A 25,486-nucleotide genomic window follows, 5' to 3' on the forward strand; every position below is an offset into this window, starting at 1 on the left:
AGTAAAAACATCCCAAATGTCCATTTTCTGGTGAATGGATGAAGAGAATGTGATTCATCCATACAATGGAATATTAATTTGCCATAAAAAAGAATGATGTATTCCCACATTCTATTGTACAGTAGAAATGAATCTTGGAAACTGCTAAGTAAAAGAAGCTAGTCACAAAAGACTACATGATTCCATATATATGAAATATCCAAATTACATCTATATGTCTATATATCTATCTATAGAGACAGAAAATAGATTAGTAGTTGTTTAAGACTAATGGTACAGGGTTTTGGAGGTGGTGATAAAAATGTTCTAAAAATGATGTGATGGTTGTACATCTCTGACTATAAAACCATAAAATTATAGACTTTAATTGAATGGTATATGAATTATATCTGTTTAAGGCTGTTTTTTTAAAGTTATTCATTCCGTTGTGGAATTTGAGGTAATTTTATTTGTTTAAATATATATTTTACATTTTCTACAAAGAATGTTTTGCTTTAATAATCTGAAAAATGATGAATTGGGAGAGGATTTCTGTGGACTTTCTTAGTACAAATGTTCGTGCTTCTTATAAAACTAATCCTTTCCTTCCTAATCTTTTATATAAGCTGCATTGCTCTTTTTTATTATATTACTCAGCATAGCAACAGACACTGTTTTTCTTCCTCAAGCAGGACATGTTCGAATCATGAATTTCATTTGTGTTGGCCCAAGGATACCCTCTCTACATACTCTGATAAGTTTGCACTGCGTGAGCTATGTAGAGCTGTCTAGATTGTATAAAACTGTATAAATATAAACTAGAATGTATTAAAAATCCATTTTTAAGGGCAAAAGATCAAATCATTTTCTTAACTGGAAGGAACTGTAGATAGAGAAATGACAGTGTCCAGGGCCTGTCCGCTGCTACACCAGCACTGACAATGTGAACCAAACTGAATCCCACAGCCACAACTTTTCCTGTATATTACTACATTTTTTAAAATTTTTTGAATTGTTTGGGAGTGGTCGCTGTGACCTGGATTTTTCCTCAGTATTCTAGAATTACAAAGAGAAAAATGGCCTCTCATCTCATTGGAGTTTTTGGACCTAACCTTTGTTGATTAGTTTACAGATAACAGGATTCATAGGGCAGTAACCACTTGGTAACTCATTTTCCTTGTTTCTTCATTTGAACAGGTGACATCTTATTGAACATCAATGGCATTGATTTGACCAATTTAAGCCACAGTGAGGCTGTGGCTATGCTGAAGGCCAGTGCCACGTCCCCCACAGTGGCCCTGAAAGCGCTGGAGGTGCAGGTGGTGGAGGAGGCTGCCCAGGGCCCAGACGAGCCACTCAGCGCCGTCAGCGAGAACGAGTACGATGCCAGCTGGTCCCCGTCATGGGTCATGTGGCTCGGGCTGCCCAGGTGCTGAGGCTTTTCTGTTGTTTTATGGAAAATTGTCATTACAGCCTTTATCAGGGTATAACACAGCAAGTTAAATGAGGAAGGAAAAAGGCTTTAGTTAGATAAAAGTAACAACCCACTCCAGTATTCTTGCCTGGAGAATCCCAGAGATGGAGGAGCCTGGTGGGCTGCCGTCTATGGGGTTGCACAGAATCGGACACGACTGAAGCGACTTAGCAGCAGCAGCAGCAACAACTTCAAATCAGGTCAGCTTTTCTTCATGCTCATGCTCAGTCGCTAAGTCATGTCCGACTCTTTGTGACCCCATGGGCTATAGACCAGGCTCCTCTGTCCATGGGATTTCCCAGGCAAGAATAATGGAGTAGGTTACTATTTCCTTCTCCAGGGGAACTTCCCGACGCTGGGAACAAACCCAGGTCTCTTGCATTGGTAGGCAGATTCTTTACCACTGAGCCACCTGGGAAGCCCCCAGTTTTTCTTAGGTTATGATAGTCAAAAAGGTAAATTTAACAATAAGAACTAAGCTGAAGAGATTTACATCTGCTTATAAAAATGACCCCTACTAGAGGCTCCCACGTGGGGCGCCGTGAGAGTGGGCGTTCAGTCTCCTGGTAAAGGACAGTCTTCACTCTGACACCTGCTGGGAGGTGCTGACACGTGCTACTAGAGGCCCCCGCTTGGGCCACTGTGAGAGTGGGCGTTCATTCTCTGCTCAGAAGACTGTCCTTTGCCTTTACTCTGACACATGCGGGGACTCAGGTGTATTCTCCACTGGGAAAACCAGGTCAAAGTGTCTTCCTGTCCCAGAGCTGTTCTAAAAGCCCTTTCTTAATCCTTTTAACTCTTCCTTAAAAGGAATGTAAAACTGAGTTTTTATTGGACATAGAGATTCTGTAGGCCAAATCACTGATGTTCATGAGTACGTGCTCTTAACCCCTGTTAGAAAGAGGTCACAGCTTTTGACCAGCTGACCAGCCAGGACATTCTGCAGCTGGTTAGTGTTTGGTCATGAGACGTTTGGGACCTCCAGACCATGGCTGTGTGGTTTGGTACTGAGGTAGGGAGGATGCCCATTACACTATCATCTTCGTTTTCAGCTCAGTTTAGGTTCTTACTATAGGAAGAATACTGAAACTGAACTTTGACAGAACATTCTTTTAACCCAGTGTGAAAATGATCAATTCTTTAAAATAAGCAGTAAGAATGTACCAGTTTCCGAGCCATCTGGCTTCATTTGGAACAAATTACTAATAATTAGCATTTATATGGTGCTGTACTGTTTATAAAGTATTTTCACATAAAGAATAACAGTAAAAAAGCAAGAACATTATTGAATTTAGTTTGTTAATTTAATTTGCTGACTTGTCCTCTTGGTTAAAAGAATAAGAAGGGGAAAAAAAAGAAGGCCTAAAGTTGTAATAGAATTACTGTTACAGGGACCTATAGGGCTCTTGTGGAGAGAGAGTTTTTTTACAACAAAGATGATTAACTGCTTCATAGGTTTATTCCAAGCACCAAAAGTGATCTTTTCCCCCATTAAAAAGTCAACACAGCTATAAATGCTTGCTTTTCAATTCCTACAGACATGCCATCTAAGTTGTGAGGTGTTGCCCCTGAGAAGGGACCTAACTGATTATAAACACTCATCCCAAAAGTCTTTGTGTGAAGTTGCCCCCTCATGCTGAGCAGTTCTGCACAGGTCCCCCCCACCTCTGCCTCTGGACAGGACAGGACCAGTGAAGTCCTGGAGAAACCCCCCTGCTACTTGTAGCTCTCCTTTTCTGTTATCCCTGGCTAGTTTTGGGGTCAGCACTTCTTCCTGTGTTCAGAGCATTTTCTGATGTGCCAGGAACAGTAACAAAGATTTTAGGTGAGAAATACACAATATAGTACAAGGTAATCAACAGATTCAATGCAATGTCTATCAAATTACCAGTGGCATTTTGCACAGAACTAGAACAAAAAGTTTTAAAATTCATATGGAAGCACAAATGCCTCGAATAGCCAGAGCAATCCTGAGAAAGAAAAACAGAGAAGTGGTCAAGATGGTGGAGTAGAAAGACCTGAAGCTCACCTTCTCCCACAAACACATCAAAAATGCATCTGCACATAGAGTGAGTCTCACAGAGTGCCTGCTGGATGCTGGCAGATGACCTCAGACAGCTGAAAGGGCAAGAGAACCTTGGGCTTCAGAAATGAGACTTGGGAGAGGACTGGGGTTGGCTGTGCAGAAACAGCTGGGGAGGGGTGGGCATCTGCTGCAACTGCAGTGGGTGTACACGGAGGATGGCTGGCCACCCTTGAGACCAGGTGCCAGTCTGGGGATGTGCAAGGCAAGGGGCAGGACCCACTGTTTTCCCCATATGCACACTTGCAGAGGGCAGGACACAGCCTGCACAGGATCCATGAACCGCCATGAGCCACAACTGCCACCCACCCAGACACCAGGAGGGTCCCACCTGCTGCCATCTCCCTCTTGGACTCCAGGAGTGGTCTCAAGACACCATCCTGTGAGCCACTGCTGCCACCACCTGCCCAAATGCCAGAAACAGTCACAAACCACCATCGCTACCTCCCTGGGACTCCAGGAGTGGCCTCGAGCTGCCTCCACGCCCACCGTGTGCTCTGGGGATGTGCCCAAACCACCACTGCCACCAGAAACTCCAGGAGCAGGTCAGCCACTGGATCTGCACACCCTCATCAAGGGGACACGACCAGCACACACTGAGGAGAGGCAGCAGGCATCCATGCTAAAGACAGCCCTCGCACCAAATATATTAAACCCTCACAAGTGACACAGGGATGCCCCCTCATATAAATAGCTCCCCAAGACCATAATTTCTCCTAAACTCAGAGTGAGAGAAATAGAAGTAAAGTAAAGCAGAGGAACATTTCCCGTTAAAAGGCCAAGAGAATTCCCCTGAAAGAACAAAGACCTCTTCAGTCTAATAGACACCAGTTTTAAAAAGGAGATAATGAAAATATTGAAGGAATTAAGAAAGGCTATGGACAGAAATGCAGAGTACTGTAAAAATGAACTAGAAATATAAAGAAAAACCAAGAAAAATAAGAAAGCTCATTTGCAGAAACAAAAGCTGAGCTGAAGACAGTGAATATGAATAGCAGAATGAATAATGCAGAAGAAAGAATAAATGACCTGGAAGAAAGAATAATGGAAATCACCCAATCAGGACAGCAGAGAGCCAAGTGGAAAAAAGAAAAATGAAAGCAATATAAGAGTGCCATGGGGTAATATAAAGTGTGCCAGTCTACTCATAATAGGGACTCAGGTAGGAGAAGAAAGAAAATGAGATCAAAATGTATTTGAAGAAATTATGGCTGAAAATATCCCAAACCTAAATAAGGAAACAGATACTCAGGTTCAGGGATCAGAGAGGGTCGCAAACAATCTAAACCCAAACAGACCTACACCAAGACATAGTATAATACAAATGACAAAAGTTAAAGAGAGGATCCTAAAGGCAGCAAGAGAAAAAGTTGATTACAAAGTAACCCCCACAAGGCTATCAACTGACTTTGCAGAAATAGCAGCAGGCAAGGGAGTGGCGAGATAAATTCAAAAGTCCTGAAAAGAGGATGCTCTCCCCAGGAAGATTATATTTTAGAACAGAGGGAGAGAAAGAATTTCTCATACAAGCAAAAACTAAAGAAGATGGCAGTGCTAAACATATCCAAAACTCCAGTACTTTGGCCACCTGATGCAAAGAACTGACTCACTGGAAAAGACCCTGATGCTGGGAAAGATGGAAAGCAGGATCGGAGAAGGGGACGACAGAGGATGAGATGGTTGGATGGCATCACCGACTCGATGGACATGAGTTTGAGCAAGCTCCAGGAGTTGGTGATGGACAGGGAAGCCTGGCATGCTGCAGTCCATGGGGTTGCAAAGAGCTGGACATGACTGAGTGACTGAACTGAACTGAAAACATATCCGAAAGGAAAGATTGAAAGGTCTTCTCTAAATAGGAAAAAAAAAAAAAAGTAACAATCTACAGGAAAGAGAAAATTATAAGTAGAAAATAAATCACTTATTTAAGCCAGTACACAGATTAACATATCATTGACCAGAGACATATGTTTTTAGAGAGTAATACAATTAATGTGCTCAGTTGTGTCCAACTTTCTGTGGCCCCCTGGACTGTAGCCTGCAAGGCTCCTCTGTCCATGGAATTTTCCAGGCAACTTTACTGGAGTGGGTGGGTTGCCATTTGCTTCTCCAGGGGATCTTCCTGACCCAAGGATCAAACCCACTCCTCTTACGTCTCCTGAATTGGCAGGTGGATCCTTTCAAAACTGATGCATCACGTAATTTTGTGTTTCTCAAAGAACCCCCCTCAAAGATCCACTGTGTTTACTATCATGGAAGATAAAAGAACATATTCTAGAGGAAATACCACCCATAGGACTAAAAAAAAAAAAATGCCACCAGAAAGTGTAGCATCTGCTCTTCCAGGGGAGAGCACAGTGAAACACTGTGTTTTTGTAATAGATGTTGTGATCCTCTGAACAGAGGAACCTGCCACACTGCCTGCCATGCTCTAATGAAATACTAGAATGCTTTACAGTAAGACATGTACAAAGTTTCAGATAAATACATTAAGTGCAAAAAAAAGTTGCTGATATGATTTGAGTTTACTCAAATGCAGGTGTTTCAATATTCACTTACATAACAAATTGCTGGCATAGGTGTTAAATTTCTGCAAAGAACCCCTCCCCAGTCGATAATATGTTAAAAAAAAATAAAAAATATTTCCACGAAAGTGATGACAACCACACTGAACAACAAAAGAATGAACATGAAGATGTAAAAGAGGTCATCAAAATCATATAAAATGTGGGGGAGGAGAGTAATTAAATGTAGATTTTTTTCTCTCTAAAATGTGTTTGAGCCTATATGACTACCAGTCTAAGGCAAATAAATATAGGAAGTGGGTAACATACTTGAAAAACAAGATAACCACAAATCAAAAATATAAAATAGAGTCACAGAAACCAGAAAGAAGAGAACTTAAGTATAACACAAAAGAAAATCAAACCACAAAAGGAAAAACAAAAAGAAAAAACAAGGGACAAAGAAGAAATATAAAATCAATGGGAAAACAAAGTTTAAAATGACAGTAAATACATATATACTACAATAAATATTATGTCTACTACTGTGGACAAGAATCCCTTAGAAGAAATGGAGTAGCCATCATAGTCAACAAAAGAGTCCAAAATGCAGTACTTAGGTTCAGTCTCAAAAATGACAGAATGATCTCTGCTCGTTTCCAAGACAAACCACCCAATATCACAGTAATCCCAGTCTATGCCCCAACCACTAATGTCAAAAAAGCTGAACTTGAACTTGGACGGTTCCATGATGACCTTCTAGAACTAACACCAAAAAAAAACATGATCTCCTTTTCATCATAGGAGATTGGAATGCAAAAGTGGGAAGTCAAGGGATGCCTGGAGTAACAGGCAAGTTTGGCCTTGGAGTAAAAAATGAAGCAGGGCAAAGGCTAACAGAGTTTTGCCAAGAGAATGCACTGGTCATAGCAAACACCCTCTTCCATCTACATAAGAGATGACTCTACACATGGACATCACCAGATAGTCAATACCGAAATCAGATTGATTATATTCTTTGCAGCCAAAGATGGAGAAGCTCTATAGAGTCAGCAAAAACAAGACAAGGAGCTTACTGTGGCTCAGATCATAAATTCCTTATTGACAAATTCAGGTTTAAATTGAAGAAAGTAGGGAAAACCACTAGGCCATTCAGAGATGACCTAAATCAAATCCCTTATGATTATATGGTGGAAGTGACAAATAGATTCAAGGGATTAGATCTGATAGAGTGCCAGAAGAACTATGGACAGAGGTTCATAACATTGTACAGGTGGCAGTGATCAAAACCATTCCCAAGAAAAAGAAATGCAAAAAGGTAAAATGGTTGTTTGAGGAGGCCTTACAGATAGCTGAGAAAAGAAGAGAAGCGAAAGGCAAAAGAGAAAAGGAAAGATATACTCATCTGAATGCCTAGTTCCAGAGAATAACAAGAGATAAGAAAGTCTTCTTAAGTGAACTTTGCAAAGAAATAGAGAAAAACAATAGAATGGGAAAGACTAGAGATCTCTTCAGGAACTATCAAGGGAATATTTTGCCCAAAGATGGGCACAATAAAGGACAGAAACGTTATGGACCTAACAGAAGCAGAAAATACTAAGAAGAGGTGGCAAGAATACATAGAAGAACTGTACAAAAAAGGTCATAATGACCCAGATAACCATGATGGTGTGATCACTCACCTAGAACCAGACATCCTGGAGTATGAAATCAAGTGGGCCTTAGTAAGCATTATTAAGAACAAAGCTAGTGGAGGTGATGGAATTCTATCTGAGCTATTTCAAATCCTGAAAGATGATGCTGTTAAAGTGCTATATTCAATATGCCAACAAATTTGGAAAACTCAGCAGTGACCACAGGACTGGAAAAGGTCAATTTTCATTCCAGTCCCAAAGAAGGGCAATGCCAAAGAATGTTCAAACTACCACACAATTGTACTCATTTCACATGCTAGCAAAGTAATGCTTAAAATCCTTCAAGCTAGGCTTCAACAGTATGTGAACTGAGAACTCCCAGATGTACAAGCTGGATTTAGAAAAGGCAGAGGAACTAGAAATCAAACTGCCATTGTTTGTTGGATTATAGAAAAAGCAAGGGAATTCCAGAAAAGCATCTGCTTCATTGACTATGCCAAAGCCTTTATGTGGATAACAACAAACTGTAAAATTTCCAATGAGAGCCAACTCATTGGAAAAGGCCCTGATGCTGGGAAAGATTGAAGGCAGGAGGAGAAGGGGGCAACAAACGATAAGATGGTTAGATAGCATCACTGATTCAATGGACATGAGTTTGAGCAAACTCCGGGAGACAGTGAAGGACAGGAAACCTGGTGTGTTGCAGTCCATGGCGTAGCAAAGAGTTGGACATGAGTGAGCAATGTAACAACAACAAAATACATATCTTAGTAAATTACCTTCAATGTCAGTGGACTAAATGTTCTAGTCAAAAAACAGAGTGGCAGCTGGATAAAAAAAAAACAAGAGCCTATAATATGCTGCCTATAAGAGACCCACTTTAGGGCAAAGGATACAGAGATTAAAAGTGAGGGGATGGAAAAACATTTCATGCAACCAAATCACAAGAAAGTGGGGGCTGTAGTACTCAGACAAAATAGACTTTAAAGGCTATAAAGAAAGATAAAGACGGACACTATATAATGATAAAAGGATCAATACAAGAACAGGATTTTATACTCATCAACATATATGCATCTAATATAGGAGCACCCAAATACAGAAAACAAATACCAGCAGACATAAAGGGAGAAACTGATGGGTATACAATAATAGTAGAAGACTCTGACACCCTAGTAACATCAATGGACGGATCTTCTAGACAGAAAATCAGTAAGGCAACAGAGATCCTAAATGATACAACAAAACAATTAGGCTTAATTTATATTTTCAGGATATTACATTTTTAAAAAACCCACAATCCACTTTCTTTTCATATGCACATGGCACATTCTCTAGGAATTAAGCACATACAAGGGCACAAAATAAGCCTCAAGAAATGTAAGAGTATAGACATTATATCAAGCATCTTTTCTGATCACAATGGCACAAAACTAGAAATTAACCACAGAAAAATTAAAAAAATCAATTACATGGACACTAAACAACATGCTACTAAAAAATCAATGGGTCAACAAGAAAATCAAAGAGGAAATTTTAAAAAATACCTTGACAAATGATAGTGAAAGCACAGTCATACAAAATCTGTGGGAATGCAGCAAAATTATCGGGAAGTTCAAAGCAATATAGACCTTCCTCAAAAAAACAAGAAAAATCTGAAATAAACAACCTAACCTAACCTTGAAGGGATTAGAAAAAGAACAAACAAAACCTAAAGTTAGCAGAAGGAGGAAATAAAAGATCAGAGAGGAAATAAAATAGAGATTTAAAAAAAATAGGAAAAAATCAACACCAAGAACTGGTTCTTTGAAAGGATAAGCAAGATTGATGAATCTCTGGCCTGGCTCACCAGGAAGAAAAGAGAGAGAGAACCCAAATAAGCAAAATAAGAAATGTAAAAGGAGACATAACAACCAATGCCACAGAAATACAAAAAAACCATGAGAATACTATGAACAATTAAATGCCAACAAATTTGACAATCTAGAAGAAACAGATAAGTTTCTAGACACATACAGCCCACCAAAATTGAATCAAGAAGAAATAGATAATTTTAGATTACTAGAAGTGAAATAGAATCTGTAATTTTACTATCTTAGACTTTTTACTTTATACTGGTGTATAGCCGATTAAGAATGTTGTGATAGCTTCAGGTGCAGAGCAGAGTTACTCAGCCATACATATGCATGCATCTATTCTCCCTCAAACTCTCCTCCCATCCACTCCCCACAAACAAAAGTCCAGGACCAGATGGCTTCACACCAAATATACAAAGAAGAATTTAAGCCAAACCTTCTCAAACTCTTCCAAAACACTGAAGAGGAAGGAACACTCCCAAAGACGTTCTATGAAGTCACCATCACCCTGATACCAAAACCAGACAAATTCATGGGATCACAGAAAAAGCAAGGGAATTCCAGGAAAAGTCCTTGATGCTGGGAAAGACTGAGGGTAGAAGGAAAAGAGGGCGTTAGAGGATGAGATGGCTGGATGGCATCACCGATACAATGGACATGAACTTGGGCAAACTTCAGGAGATGGTGAGGGTCAGGGAGGCCTGGTTTGCTGCAGTCCATGGGGTCTCAAAGAGTCGGAAACAGCTGGGCAACTGAACACCACTACCACCACTACCACCTGTGGCTAGCAATTTGTTATGTAAGAGAATATTGAAATGTCTGTGGTCAATATACTTTTGTGAGACGAAAGACATATTAATACGTCTCTGGTCAATAATGTGTTTAAGTGGCCATACTACCCAAAGCAATCTACAGATTTAATGCTATCCCTATCAAATTACCCATGACATTTTTCATAGGATTAGAACAAATACTAAAATTCATATAGAACCATAAAATACTAGAATTGCTAAAGCAATCCTGAAGAAAAGTAACAAAGCAGGAGGCGTAATCCTTCAGACATCAGACAATACTACAAAGCTACAGTACTCAAAACAACCTGGTAGTGGTACAAAAACAGACATGGATCAATGGAACAGAATAGAGCCCAGAAATAAACCTACACACCTACAGTCAATTAACCTCCAAAAGGAGGCAAGAATATACAATGAGGAAAAGTCTCTTCAGCAAGTATTGTTGGGAAAGTTGGACAGCTGCATATAAATCAGTGAAGTTAGAACACATCCACTCACCATACACAAAACAAACTCAAAATGGCTTGAAGACTTAAAACAGGACACCATAAGACTCAGAAGAGAACATAAGCAAAACATGCTTTGACATAAATCATACCAATGTTTTCTTACAAACAAACAAATTTACAAACTTTTGCATAGCGAAGGAAGCCATAAACAAAAAGACAACCTACAGAATGGGAGAAAATATTTGCGAACATGTGACCAACAAAGGTTTAATTTCCAAAATATATTGATATAAGCAGCTTATACACTGAAACAACAGCAACAAAAAACAGCCCAATAAAAAAATGGGCAGAAGATCTAAATAGACATTTCTCCAAAGAAGAAATACAGGTGGCCAACAGGTACATGAGAATATGTTCAACATCACTAATTATTAGAAAAATGCAAATAAAGATACAGTGAGGTACCACCTCACAGTCAGAATGACCAGCACCAAACAGTCTACTAATAAATGCCGGAGAGTGTGTGGAGAGAAGGGAAGTTCCTACACTGTTGGTGGGAATATAAACTGGTGCAACCCCTATGGAGAACAGCATGGAGGTTCCTCAAGAAATTAAAAACAGCTACCATGTGATCCAGCAATCCCACTGGGGGGACATATGCAAACAAAGCTATAATTCAGAAATATACACGCATTCCTGTGTTGACAACAGCACTTCTCACGATAGCCAAGACATGGAAGCAACTTAAATGTCTACTGACAGAGGAATGGATAATGAAGATGTGGTACACAGTACAATGGAATAGTACTCAGCCATACAAAAAGAACAAAATGCCATTTGCTGCAACATGGATAGACCTAGAGATTATCATAGTGAAGTCAGACTAAGAAATATATTACATAATGTCACTTATATGTGGAATATAAGAAGAAAAGGATACAAATGAGCTTATTTACAAGACAGAAATAGACCCACAGACATTCAAAAATAAACTTACAGTTACCAAAGGGGAAAAAAAGCAAGGGATAAATTAGGAGTTTGGGATGAACATATACACATCACTCTATACAAAACAGATAATCAAAGATCTACTGTATAGCACAGGGAACTGTACTCAATATTCTATAATAACCTACATGGGAAAACAGCCTGAAACAGAATGGATATATATATAACTGAATCTCTTAGCTGTATACCTAAAACAATGTTATAAATCAACTGTGTTGTTGTTTGGTCACTAAGTTGTGTCTGTCTCTTTGCGATCCCATGGACTGTAGCCTGCCAGGCTCCTTTGCCTATGGGATTCTCCAAGCAAGCATACTGGAGTGGATTGCCATTTCCTCCTCTGGGGGATTTTCCCAGCCCAGCAATTGAACTCATGTCTCCTGGACTGGCAGGCAGATTCTTTACTGCCGAGACACCAGGGAAGCTAAATCAACTATACTCCAATATAAAAGAATAAACACAGGATACTAAAACCTAGTTTAGTATAGATCAAAAGAATGCCTGTCACTAAACAGCCACTGTTCCCACCAACAGCCACTGGACTCTCAGAGGTCTCTACTGTATGCAAACCAATATTCAACAACTGTGGGTCAGAAGGGCTGTCATTTGGGGCAACAGCCCTGCTTTCCCTGGTGGGGTGGGGGTGGGGGCCCTTCCACTGTGGTTGTTGGCGTGTACACACACCTGCTTATTTGCATTGTTTTATCTTCTGCAGAAGATTCACAATAATGAAAATAACGTGTACTGTCCTAAAACATCAGGCCAACGCATAGGACTCCTCTCTACTGGAAGCCTTTTTAACACATTAATGACCAGAGACGTAGTAACACCACAAACATTCCTTTCTGCTAAGTAACTTCTGTCAGTGTTCTGTTAAATGCTTCTCATTGAGCTAAGAAACCAGAGCACATGAGCAGCTCTGTTCTAGCGTGTTGTACGTTGCTTGCTCCCCATCCCTAATGGATGCACAGACCATGGTGTGGAGTTACAACAAAGATAAACAGGCTATAAAAAGCACTCACACTAATTTTTCTTGGTCTCTACATTGACAGTACCCTTCACAGCTGCCATGACATAGTCTTACGAAGAAGCTACTTGGGAAGCTGGGGCTTTAGTATCGTTGGCGGATACGAAGAGAACCACACCAATCAGCCTTTCTTCATCAAAACCATCGTCCTGGGGACCCCTGCTTATTACGACGGAAGATTAAAGTGAGTCTTGTTGTGTTTAATGATGTGGTTTGCATTTACTGTGATGGACACGGTCTAGACCAAGGTCAGCTCCTAAGTCCATACTGTTGTCCATCCTTGTAAATAAAGTTTTATCCACGCTCCCTCGTTTACATATCTCCCCGGGCTGCTTCTGAGATGTGATGGTAGAGCCAAGTGGCCAGTCCCGAGACCAGTGACTCGCAGAGCCCAGGATGGCAACCTACCATCTGGCCCTTTAGAGAGACAGATCTGCCAGGCCTGATCTAGACTGAAGCATCTTGGTACCACAGGTCAGTGCCTGTTGTTAGATTAACAGTAACTCAGAGTCATGTGGACACATCGTGACCTGAAGCTTGCCCTGAGCACCTGAGTCCAGTCCTGTCATTAGGTGACTTTTTCTCTGCAGCACTTATGTCAACCTAATGCTCAATTCATGCAAGTCCACGTGGGAGGGATTTTGTTGCATTTCGTGTTAGACCCCTGGCAGCCAGCGTAGCTTGCATTCGTAGTAAAGGTTTCATCAGTATTGATGGATGGTGTGCATGCCGGTGTGGTGCTAGGTGCTGGCTATGGGTTACTGAACCTTCTTAGCAGCCTGTGAGGTAAGTGCTGCTGGTGTTCCTATTTTATAAGCAAGATACTGAGGATTCAGGTTAAAAAAGCTGCCCATTGTCAAATAGCTGGAAGTCGTTGACAGCAATTTGACAGCAATTAATGTCCAGCAATTAATCAAGGAGTCTTGGCCATTCAGTCCCTGCTATTGTCACCTCTGGACAAAAAGTACCCTCTCAGCCTCTGTGCCACCTTTCTCAGAGCTCAGGCACTATGAGAAGAAAGAGGCATTCCATCAAGAGATTATACAGACAGAAGAGACGGGTGACTGTAAGTTCTTAGGACCTAGTTTTGGATGCAAGAAACAGTTCTTAAAAAGTGGATGCTGACATCCTAGTCAGGGTGCTGCACAAGTCGGGGAGTTTACAGTTTGCAAACACAGAGCGGCAGCTTGAGAATATCGAGGAAAATCCATCTGGACCGGTGTGCTCCAGACCCCACTGTCACCTGCTGGAGATGGAAAATCATTTCAGGAGAAAAGAGGGGGAGGCGGGGGTGAAATAACCATTCTCCTAGCCAAGTGTTCAACCAGTCTGGGTGTCGTATAAATTATAAACTAATTAACTTCCACTTCCTGAAAGAAGTTGAACTAGATCACAAGAAAGTAGCATATTCCTATTCAAAATAAAGACTAAAAATTATAAAGGATAGAAAGGTCTTCAGATTCACCATCCATTTGTGATAATTCAGCTGAAGGACAGTGAGCATCCTTGGCTGAAAGAGGTGTGGGTCTCATAGTAACTGAAGCCTCAAATTGAATGGGCTGTAAAAATCAACAATGAAAATAGCAGCCCCCTCCAAATGTATTATGTGGTATTTTTAAAGGAGGCAGCAGATTTATTCTCTTAACTATACATTGCTTAAGCTTCTGTGAAAATTACTCTGCTTGTCCTTGAAATCATCCACCAGTTACAGGAGAGGCTGGCACAAGGGTGTCCCTGGTTGACAAGGGAAAGCCAACATAGGCTTGAAAAATCACCCAGATTTTTCTCAAAGAAAGCCATATAGCCTGATCATCAACAGTTAATGGGTAAGTGTGCTAAACAAATCTCAGGACATTTCTGATACCATGAAAACAGTGACTGTTTCTGTCTGTCCAGATGTGGAGACATGATCGTGGCTGTCAACGGCCTGTCGACCGTGGGCATGAGCCACTCGGCGCTGGTCCCCATGCTGAAGGAGCAGAGAAACAAAGTCACACTGACCGTCATCTGTTGGCCTGGCAGCCTGGTGTAGATTTTGAATTTGGTGTCAAGTCGAACAGCTTCCTTTTTTTTAGGTCTTGGAAAAAAACCCCTTTGGTTTTGTCAAGTTTCTGTTAGGGCCTGCTGACACAGCTGGGACACGCAGGGCCAAATCCACTAGGCTTGTCCTTTTGTTACTAATATTTAAATGCCCCCTTGCCCCCAGTTTGCCACATTTCTCTCAGCTCAGAACCCGTCTTCCCCTAACCCTCGTGGGGTCACATTTTCAGAATCCAGGTTCTCAGTTGTCAGAATGTGAGCTGTAATAAAGAATGAAGTCTGCCCAAACTGTGAGCCAGCCGGCTGCATCAGGCAGCTTCCAGTAGCTCTGTTTTCAGTAACTGAGTCATAAAACGAGTTCCATGTGCCCCAGACAGGCCGAGTGGGCTGTCACTGGGGTGACAGTGCCATGAGTGGCTGCCTGCTCAGTGTGGAGAAGCCTCTCCCCATTTTTATCCGTGCCAACATTTCAAACCATACTGTTTAAAAGGTGATTTTTCTGGCTTATTTTGTATCTACTTTCATCTCAGTACTCATAGATGAAGACATAAATCTGAGACCACTAAAGGCATTTTTAAAAAATAATGTACCATTATTAGAATACTATAGAATAAAAGATAATATTATCCAGTGAAAAAAGAATTTGGGAGGTAATTATAGTTTAGTGCTAGAGACAGTAAAAGCTGCATTTACTTGACAGTCTAAAAGATTCATTTCCAAAGGAATGTTTTGTTATGTAGGAAAATTTTGAAGCAGTTTTTGCTAAAAAATCATTTTCTAGAGTTTGTATTATACTTCTATCAGCAAACTTGGCTGGGAATGTTTTTGTGATTTATGCAATTAGATGATAAAAATAAAGGCATATTGCTATTAAATGTACACTCATATACCACAGCTAAGTAGAAGATAGGCCTTTTTTATTTTATTCTCTTGAGTGTTTTAGAAGCCCTTATTTTCCCCTATTATTGCTTTACTTATATTATATACTTAGTTGTTTCAGGAAAAAGTCTGAAAGATATTAATGTCTGAAACCACCTACTCCAGATTTTAAAAAAACTTTTCAATCAGTCCTTGGTCACTAGACTGTCTCATGTTTTTTGACATGTTTTTGAAAACTACCAGCCCATTTTGTTTATCCTTTAATCATCACAGTTGTCCACTGGAAGAACACATGAAGTGAATAAGAGGAAAGTCTCTACCTTATGGATATTATGCATACTTGAAAAGTTTCATTTATAAACCTAGTTCAGAATCTGAGCTAATTTACAAGTGCCCTCTGTAATAAACGGTGTTAATGATCAGAGAATGTATTTCAGAACACTACAGTATATTATGAAGCATGACCATGTTACTTTAAAACCTAGCCATTGCATCATTTCTGTAGAGTGTCACAGATTATTCCAGTTAGTTTTTTAATTGTTTTTTTAAAACATATCTCTTTACTAAATAAGAAATGGCAACAATGACTGTTAGGACACTCTAAGGTCAATAGTTAACCAAGATTGAGTGGAATGCCCCTTGCGGTTGTTACTGTTCTATGGTGACTGGCTTCTGAAGCAGTCTGGTATTGTTACTTGTTACTCTGCTTTGTTACTCTAATTGACATGGAACAAGTTTATTTTTTCCCCCTGCTCCCCAATCAGAATTTTGTAGCCCACTTTGCTATTTTTTAAAACATTTTGTAAGAATGTGTCATCCTTGGGGAGTGGCAGTCCATCAGCAAACATCCTGACCACCACTTTGTTATAAATGAAAGGCCTACAGGGGATCCAGAGGTCAGATGAATATTTTGAAAGGTGACTTTTTTCCAATATTATTTTTACCGTGGAAATCTTGAAATCAGCTTATGCTAATTTGGTTTTATTACAAAAGACTAGAGCTTTCGGTCAGAATGATGTTTGGTGATGGAAACTTGTTCATAATTTATTGTTACTGAAAAAAAATACTCGAATTCTTCTATCTCAAGCTTCAGTTAAATGTGTTGATTTGTTCTGTGCCTTCAGTTTACACTACTTCAGGATTTTTCAAATGTGTTTAAATAATAATGTGATAATCATTTAGGATGGAAATAAAAATCACCCTTTCCACAAGAGCAACACTGTCTTTTCTTGCCAGAGGTTCAGACTCATGTGTGGTCCTTATTTTTGTTCGTGGCATTGTGTTACACTACAGCATCCCAAGCTTGACGCCTCGGGATCACACACCCGTCTTCTAATCATCACTGCCGAAGGCAGAGCCCACTTGCTCCCTACTGACTGTTGGGTTGTCAGCCTGTGCCAGACCTCTGGATGGCAGCCACTGAGCACCAGAAATGTGGCAGATGCCACGTGCGGAAGTGCTAATACTCTGGATGTATTGCATTATATAAAGTTATTAACCTCACCAACTTTTTACTCTTTGAATGTGGTTACTAGAAAACTAAATCTCCAGGGTGGCTCACCTTGCATTTCTGTTGGATGCAACACTGGTTTCCTCACCCCTTCCTCTCACAGCACCTCCCAGGCGGTCCTCACTGGGGTTTCCATCCTTGTAGAGCTTTGGGTACTCCCTGCATTAAAAAAAAAAAAAAAAGGTTATTTTTAGTTGAAAGTTGGTTCCCAATTTCCTAGTAAATTAAGCTCAAACTGAGGCCTCTGGTCCAACCTCAGTCAGGATTTCGACAGCTCTGCAGCCACACTCACCCCTGTCACTCCAGCAGGTGCCTCAGGTCCCACCCTCACACATGCTGGTCATCTTCCTTCCTGTGTCCCTGTAATGCTGTCCCTTCTTTGCCCGTTCACATGGTCCCATATTTGGAGGCATAGCTTCTGCCTGCTCTCACCTCCACTCCCCACTTTCAAGAGAATGATCCTCCATGTGATGAATCTCAGCAGGCCTTTGTGTTGGTATTTATTATGGCTCTGATTACCTACTTCCAGGCATAGTTCTAAGCACCATCTTTGATCGCCACCTTGCCATTCTGAACACGCTGATGCCCTGTAACTCCCATAGTCTGTAGACCAAGCATCCTACTGCTACAGGGCCCCTAAATTCCAAACCTGAAATGTGTTTTCCCAAGCACTTGCCTGCTTCCACTCTTTCAATCCAGACTCCCCCCCCCCATCAGCATAACTTTAAACCCCAACCCCAGTCATCACCGACCATGTCCTCACCCTGTTCACAAGACCAGTGGTTCTGTGTTGTCAGAATGACAGCACCACATGACAGGCCCCCCAGCACCTAGCCCCTGCCTTCTCTGCCTCACTGCTAACCCACCACCCACACCCTGCTTTCCTGTGTCACTGTGGCTGGCCTGGCTCAAGTGACATCAACTTGAGAAATCATTATCAACCTCTCAGGGTGAGTGCCTTTCTTCTAAAAGATTTTACTAGCCGACTTATTGGAAAAGACCCTGATGCTGGGACAGATTGAGGGCAGGAGGAGAAAGGGTCGACTGAGGATGAGTTGGTTGGATGGCATCACCGACTCAATGGACGTGAGTTTGAGCAAACTCCGGGAGATGGTGAAGGACAGGGAAGCCTGGTGTCCCTCAGTCCACGGGGTCACAAACAGTCGGACACAACTGAGCGACTGAACAACAACAAAACTTTTAACGGTCATGGATGTGCACTGGAAAACTTGTCAGGCAGGTGTTTGATTACCACTGTTTCAAGCAATTTTTAAAACTAGACATTAAATACCAGATTCTGTACCTTCTGAAGAACCCAAGTTATGCTAGAGGGAGAATGTGGACCTCCTGGGCTTTTCTGCTTCAGGGTCCCACGAACCACCAGGTGTCAAGTCTCCTTAGGCTTTCCTTGGCTGTGAGGCCACTCTCGACTTCCCTTGTTTAGAAGGATCTTGAAACTGTGGAGGAGGATGGTCAAGGACATTGTAGACCACCCTCCATCAGTGTTGTCTACTGTTCCTCGTGATTAGACGGGTTATGGTTCGGGGGAGTAAGAGCACCATGTCCCCATGTCCTGTCAAAGGTGCCTGTTCTCAACAGGATTTATGACCACTGCTGCTGCCCTTGACCACCTGGCTCAAGTGTGTCCGGCTTCTCACAGTAAAGTGCTCTTCCCTCCAACCCTCCCTCTCCACCCCAAAGCTCTGTGCCCCCTGCACTGTCAACTCCAGTCACCCCTGAAGTCTAACATGGTAACCACTGTTGTGGTCCCTCCTTGTCTTCTCCAATTAGTCATTATGATTGTTCTGAATGGGCAAGATTTGTTTAGATTTAGATTCTAACTACGTGAAATACAGAAAAGCTGACACTGGCACCGTTAGTAGTAGTTCTACCATTACTAGTTCTTATTATCATCATGTCCCACAAGGAACATGTGGAGAAAAGTTATTGACACCCTCATCTTCACCACCACACTATTCACAAAAGCCAAGACCTGGAAACAACCTACCTGTCCATCAGTGGATGAAGACAGTGTATGTAAACAGTGAAATATGGTTCAGCCATAATAAATAGATCTTCCCATATGGGACAGCATGGATGAACCCTCAGGAGCATCTTGCTAACTGAGATAAGTCAGAAAACAAATACCAAACCATCTCATATGTGGAACCTTAAAACAGTTTGCCCGAGTTGGGGTGCAGGTGTGGGAGAAACAGGTGAAAGGGATCAAACGGTATAAACTTGGAGTTATAAAATAAGTTGGGGGGCGGGGGAGGGAGGCTCCAGAGGGAGGGGATATTTGTATACATATAGCTGATTCACTGTGTTGATAGAGCAGAAACAATACCATAAAGCAACCTAAGTTGCTTCAGTCATGTCCAACTCTCTGTGATCCCATGGACTGTAGCCCGCCAGGCTCCTCTGTCCATGGGATTCTCTAGGCAAGAATACTGGAGTGGGTTGCCATGCCCTCCTTCAAGGGATCTTCCTGACCCAGGGATCAAACCCACATCTCTTATGTCTCCTGCATTGGCAGGTGGGTTCTTTACCACTAGCACCACCTGGGAAGACCCGACTATACTCCAAAATAAAATTTTAAAAAATATTTAAAAATAAGTCATGAGGATGGAAAGTGCAGCATGGCGACTATAGTTAATACTGTTTCTCTACTTGAGAGTTGCTGAGCAAGTAGATCTTAAAAGTTCTCATCACAGGGAAACAATGTTCTAACCATGCATGGTGACGACATTAACAAGACTTACTGTGGTCATTCTGCAATGTATACAAATATCAAATCTTGTACACCTGACGCTAAAGTTGTAGGACAATTATACCTTAAAAAAAAAAAAAAAAAAGAACAACAAATGTAGGAAACAGGCCAGAAGGGGATTAAAGGCAACATACTGACCTAGCCCAGAGGTCCCCAACGTCCAGCATCTAATGCCTGATGATCTGAAGTGGAGCCGATGTAATAACAATAGAAATAAATTGCACAATAAATGTTTGAATCATCCCCAAACCACCTCCCCACCCTAGTCTATGGAAAGATTGTCCTCCATGGGACTTCCCTGGTGGCACAGTGGATAGAAATCTGCCTGCCAATGCAGGGGACACGGGTTTCATCCCTGGTCCAGGAAGATTCCACATGCCCCAGAGAAGCAAAGCCTGTGGGCCTAGAGCCCGTGCTCTACAAGAGAAGCCACCGAAGTGAGAAGAGTAGCCCCCTCTTGCGGCAACTAGGGAAAGGCCACCCACAGCAATGAAGACTCGGGACAGCCAAAAGGAAAAAAAAAACTGTCGTCTACAAAATTGGTCCTTGATGCCAAAAAGGTTGGGGACTGCTGACCTAGACAATCTGGGAGCTGGTGCTACGGCCCAGATGTCAGGAGGTTTCAGAGAAGTGTGGGTGCAGTGCTGTGGTCACCACATTGCCAGCTTCCAAGCTGTCTGAAGTCACTAAAGCAGTTTTTCATTTGCAGGGGATGCAGGGGAGGGGGCAGGTGCAGAGATCAATGTCAGCAGCTTGTCCAGAGCAAGGACAGCTTGTGTTAAGCCCAGAGACAGCTCCCATAGGAAGAGTTGGGAGGCAGGTCTGGAGGGTTGGTTTTCAGACCATGGAGCCCTACAAGACCACGGTGCCTCCAGATTCTATTGCTGCAACTTCCTGATTTCCATTCTCCTGTGTATTAAAGTGGCCTGCGGCTTTACGATTTCTCAAATGGATGTGTACATGCGTGCTCAGTCGCGTCTGGCTCTTTGTGACCCCATGGACTGTAGCCCTCCCAGTCTCCTCTGTCCATGGGGTTCTCCAGGCAAGAATACTGGAGTGGGTTGCCATTCCTTTCTCCAGGGGATCTTCCCAACCCAGGGGTTGAACCGGCATCTCCTGCACTGGCAGGTGTATTCTTTACCACTGAACCACCAGGGAAGCCCTCTCAAATGGATAGTTAAAATGAAATCTGAAGTTAGCCACGCTGGATAGCTTCTAAGGCCACATCATCCCATTTATCCTGCCTGAAACTCTAGTGGTGCAGTAAACTCTACCATGTAGAGTGAAACTCCATTCATTCAGATTTAACCAGTTTGCAGTATTAAAGCTTAGAGCTGAAGTAAGGTAACTATTCTTAAAGTGCCAAGTGAAGTCAAGGTGTCAAGTAAGTGGAGGGCGGGGTGTTGAAGCTGCATGCAGACATACACTGGTTAAATTGCCTTAAATACCAAAGCACCTTCAAGCGATTGAAGGGTTTCTTTTCCACGTAGTTTTTTTAAACAAGAATTTATCTAGCACCTATGTATGCATGAGACATAGATGGTTCTGGATCACTGCTTTAGAACACCTGACTTCCTCTTTCATAACCCAGACTCTCATGTTTGTCAGCACTTGGTGATACATGAAGCCCTAGAGACTCTACCGGCTTGGTGACCTGCAGCCTTGTCACAGGCTGGGAATTCAGAAAGGGAGCTTTTCCTGTCAGTCTGTTTGCCTGAGGAGAAGGTTTCAGCTCCTCAGAGTCCTTATTAGAAAGCTCTTTGCTATTTTGCAGTGTAAATCTGTGCCATTTAACTAAGCTACCAATTAGTTTCTATGGCAACGTGGAACCTCTCTGGAAGTAAGGTACAGATGCTCAGGGCCCAGGGTCTGTCTGTACAGAGCTAAGTAAGAGACGCAGAAACTTCTCCAGCGCAGGAGTAGACCAGCAGCCTTTGGGGACCCTGCCACCCCTGCCCGTGGGCCGGGGCACACTTCCCACCCGGAGGGTGCTGCACGCACACCACCACCCCCAATCCCCCAGCTCTATTCCCTCCTTCACCTGCAAGTCATGAAGCTGACCTATTTACCAACTTCCATCAGTTCTCACCTGTTTCCCCAAGAGCTTCAGGTTTAGGGGTGAACCAGCAACCACCCCTCCTGGCACTGCCCACAGACTGATCACCAGTCATAGAAAGGCCGAGCAAATGCTACTACTTAGACTCTGATGAAAGAGAAGCAACGACTACCCAACGTGGAGGCTCCAAGGGCGCAGGCAGTTGTTAAAAAAAAAAGTTTTTCTCCACTTTGCTTAGATTCTATGAAACAGTCCTCTGTCACCCAGGACTCAGAACCAGCCTGAGAGTGTCCAAGGTCATGGGAGGTGTGGAGTCACTGGCCCCTGCCTCTCCCGGGGCCGTTTGTGCAGATCCACACCCTCCCTGGCCTCCTGCTCCCAGGACCCAGTCTGTGGACCCAGCCAACAGCAAAGTTGGCCTGCATAATTTATAAATATTCTCAGGGAAAAAGAGTTCCTGTATCACCTTGTTACAGGAATAAATCAGGTCCGGTTGCCTGCCATGTGGGGAGCCACAACACAGGGATGCCGGGGTGTGCAGCAAAGGGGGGTTTATCCGCAAGGTATGCGAAGCAAGAAAATGGCAGACCAAGCCTCAGACCTGCTCCACCGAAGGCGAGGGGCGAGGTATTCACACAGAGAGGGATGGAGAGGCAGGCGCACGGGCGGGGGGGCGGGGGGCATGGGGAAAGGTGATTGGCAGTTGAGGTTTGAGGTTCTGCACAGGCCTAAAGAGTCCGAAATGCAATCTTCCATGCAATCTCAAAAACAACAGAATGATCTCTGTTCATTTCTAAGCCAAACAATTCAATATCACAGTAATTCAAGTCTATGCCCCGACCAGTAATGCTGAAGAAGCTGAAGTTGAATGGTTCTATGATGACCTACAAAACCTTCTAAAATTAGCACCCAAACAAGATGTCCTTTTCATTAGGGGACTGGAATGCAAAAGTAGGAAGTTACGAAACACCTGGAGTAACAGGCAAATTTGGCCTTGGAGTACAGAATGAAGCAGAGCAAAGGCTAATAGAGTTTTGCCAAGAGAACACACTGGTCATAGCAAACACCCTCTTCCGACAACACAAGAGAAGACTCTACACGCGGACATCACCAGATGGTCAATACAGAAATCAGATTGATTATATTCTTTGCAGCCAAAGATGGAGAAGCTCTATAGAGTCAGCAAAAACAAGACCGGGAGCTGACTGTGGCTCAGATCATGAACTCCTTATTGCCAAATTCAGACTTAAATTAAAGAAAGTAGGAAAAACCACTAGACCATTCAGGTATGACCTAAATCAAACCCCTTACGATTATACAGTGGATGTGAGAAATAGATTCAAGGGATTAGATCTGATAGACAGAGTGCCTGATGAACTATGGACAGATGTTCATGACATTGTACAGGAGACAGGGATCAAGACCATCCCCAAGAAAAAGAAATGCAAAAAAGCAAGATGGTTGTCTGAGGAGGCCTTACAAATAGCTGTGAAAAGAAGGGAAGCAAAAAGCAAAGGAGAAAAGGAAAGATATACCCATTTGAATGCATAGTTCAAAAGAATAGCAAGGAGAGATAAGAAAGCATTCTTCAGTGATCAGTGCAAAGAAATAAAGGAAAACAACAGAACGGGAAAGACTACGGATCTCTTCAAGAAAATTAGAGATACCAAGGGAACATTTCATACAAAGATGGGCACAATAAAGGACAGAAATAGTATGGACCTAACAGAAGCAAAAGATATTAACAAGAGGTGGCAAGAATACACAGAAGAACTATACAAAAAAGATCTTCATGACCCAGATAATCATGATGGTGTGATCACTCACCAAGAGCCAGACATTCTAGAATGCAAAGTCAAGTAGGCCTTAGGAAACGTCACTACGAACAAAGCTAGTGGAGGTGATGGAATTCCAGTTGAGCTATTTCAAATCCTAAAAGATGATGCTGTGAAAGTGCTGCACTCAATATGCCAGCAAATTTGGAAAACTCAGCAGGGGCCACAGGACTGGAAAAGGTCAGTTTTTATTCCAATCCCAAAGAAAGGCAATGCCAAAGAATGTTCAAACTACTGCACAATTGCAGTCATCTCACACGCTAGCAAAGTAATGCTCAAAATTCTCCAGGCCAGGCTTCAACAGTACGGGATCTGTGAACTTCCAGATGTTCAAGCTGGATTTAGAAAAGTCACAGGAACCAGAGATCAAATTGCCAACATCCGCTGGATCATTGAAAAAGCTAGAGAATTCCAGAAAAACATCTATTTCTGCTTTATTGACTATGCCAAAGCCTTTGACCGTGTGGATCACAACAAACTGTGGAAAATTCTTCAAGAGATGGGAATACCAGACCACCTGACCTGCCTCTTGAGAAATCTGTATGCAGGTGAGGAAGCAACAGTTAGAACTGGACATGGAACAACAAACTGGTTCCAAATAGGAAAAGGAGTACGTCAAGGCTGTCACCCTGCTTATTTAACTTACATGCAGAGTACATCATGAGAAATGCTGGGCTGGATGAAGCACAAGCTGGAATCAAGATTGCCAGAAGAAATATCAGTAACTTCAGATATGCAGATAACACCACCCTTATGGCAGAATGCGAAGAACTAGAGCCTCTTGATGAAAGTGAAAGAGGAGAGTGAAAAAGTTGGCTTAAAGCTCAACATTCAGAAAACTAAGATCATGGCATCTGGTCCCATCACTTCATGGCAAATAGATGCGGAAACAGTGGAAACAGTGACTGACTTTATTTTGGGGGCTCCAAAATCACTGCAGATGGTGATTGCAGCCATGAAATTGAAAGACACTTGCTCCTTGGAAGGAAAGTTACGACCAACCTAGACAGCATATTAAAAAGCAGAGACATTACTTTGCCAACAAAGGTCCATCTAGTCAAGGCTATGGTTTTTCCAGTAGTCATGTGTGGATGTGAGAGTTGGACTATAAAGAAAGCTGAGTGCCAAAGAATTGATGCTTTTGAACTGTGGTGTTGGAGAAGACTCTAGAGAGTCCCTTGGACTGCAAGGAGATCCAACCAGTCCATCCTAAAGGAAATCAGTCCTGAATATTCATTGGAAGGACTGATGTTGAAGCTGAAACTTCAATACTTTGGCACCTGATGTGACGAACCGACTCATTTGAAAAGACCCTGATGCTGGGAACGATTGAAGGCGGGAAGAGAAGGGGACGACAGAGGATGAGATGGTTGGATGGCATCACCGACTCAATAGACATGAGTTTGAGTAAACTCTGGGAGTTGGTGATGGACAGGGAGGCCTGGTGTGCTGCAGTCCATGGGGTAGCAAAGAGTTGGACTCAACTGAGCGACTGAGCTGAAGGAGGCTCCAGGCCTCAAGATCAAAACTGGAGGCACCTGGCCGCAGCTGAGGGTGTTTTCCCCAGCAGACACTCCTCATGCCCTGTCCT

General features: G+C 42.4%; 1 protein-coding gene across 6 annotated transcripts in view; it reads left to right on the plus strand.

Moving 5' to 3' along the window:
* LNX2 (ligand of numb-protein X 2) overlaps positions 1-16,935 on the plus strand; it is an 87,208-nt gene extending 70,273 nt beyond the window's left edge. For all 6 annotated transcript variants that reach the window (XM_081549373.1, XM_081549372.1, XM_081549371.1 and 3 more), the window contains 3 exons: positions 1,177-1,408; positions 12,831-12,989; positions 14,702-16,935. In XM_081549373.1, the coding sequence (XP_081405499.1) occupies positions 1,177-1,408; positions 12,831-12,989; positions 14,702-14,837 (527 nt within the window). In that variant the 3' untranslated portion in view covers positions 14,838-16,935. The remainder of the gene's footprint in view (positions 1-1,176; positions 1,409-12,830; positions 12,990-14,701) is intronic.
* The last annotated feature ends 8,551 nt before the right edge of the window (positions 16,936-25,486 follow it).

This window comes from Giraffa tippelskirchi, chromosome 12, assembly GCF_054371585.1.
Source record: "Giraffa tippelskirchi isolate mGirTip1 chromosome 12, T2T-mGirTip1v1.2.pri, whole genome shotgun sequence".
Lineage (NCBI taxonomy): Eukaryota > Metazoa > Chordata > Mammalia > Artiodactyla > Giraffidae > Giraffa > Giraffa tippelskirchi.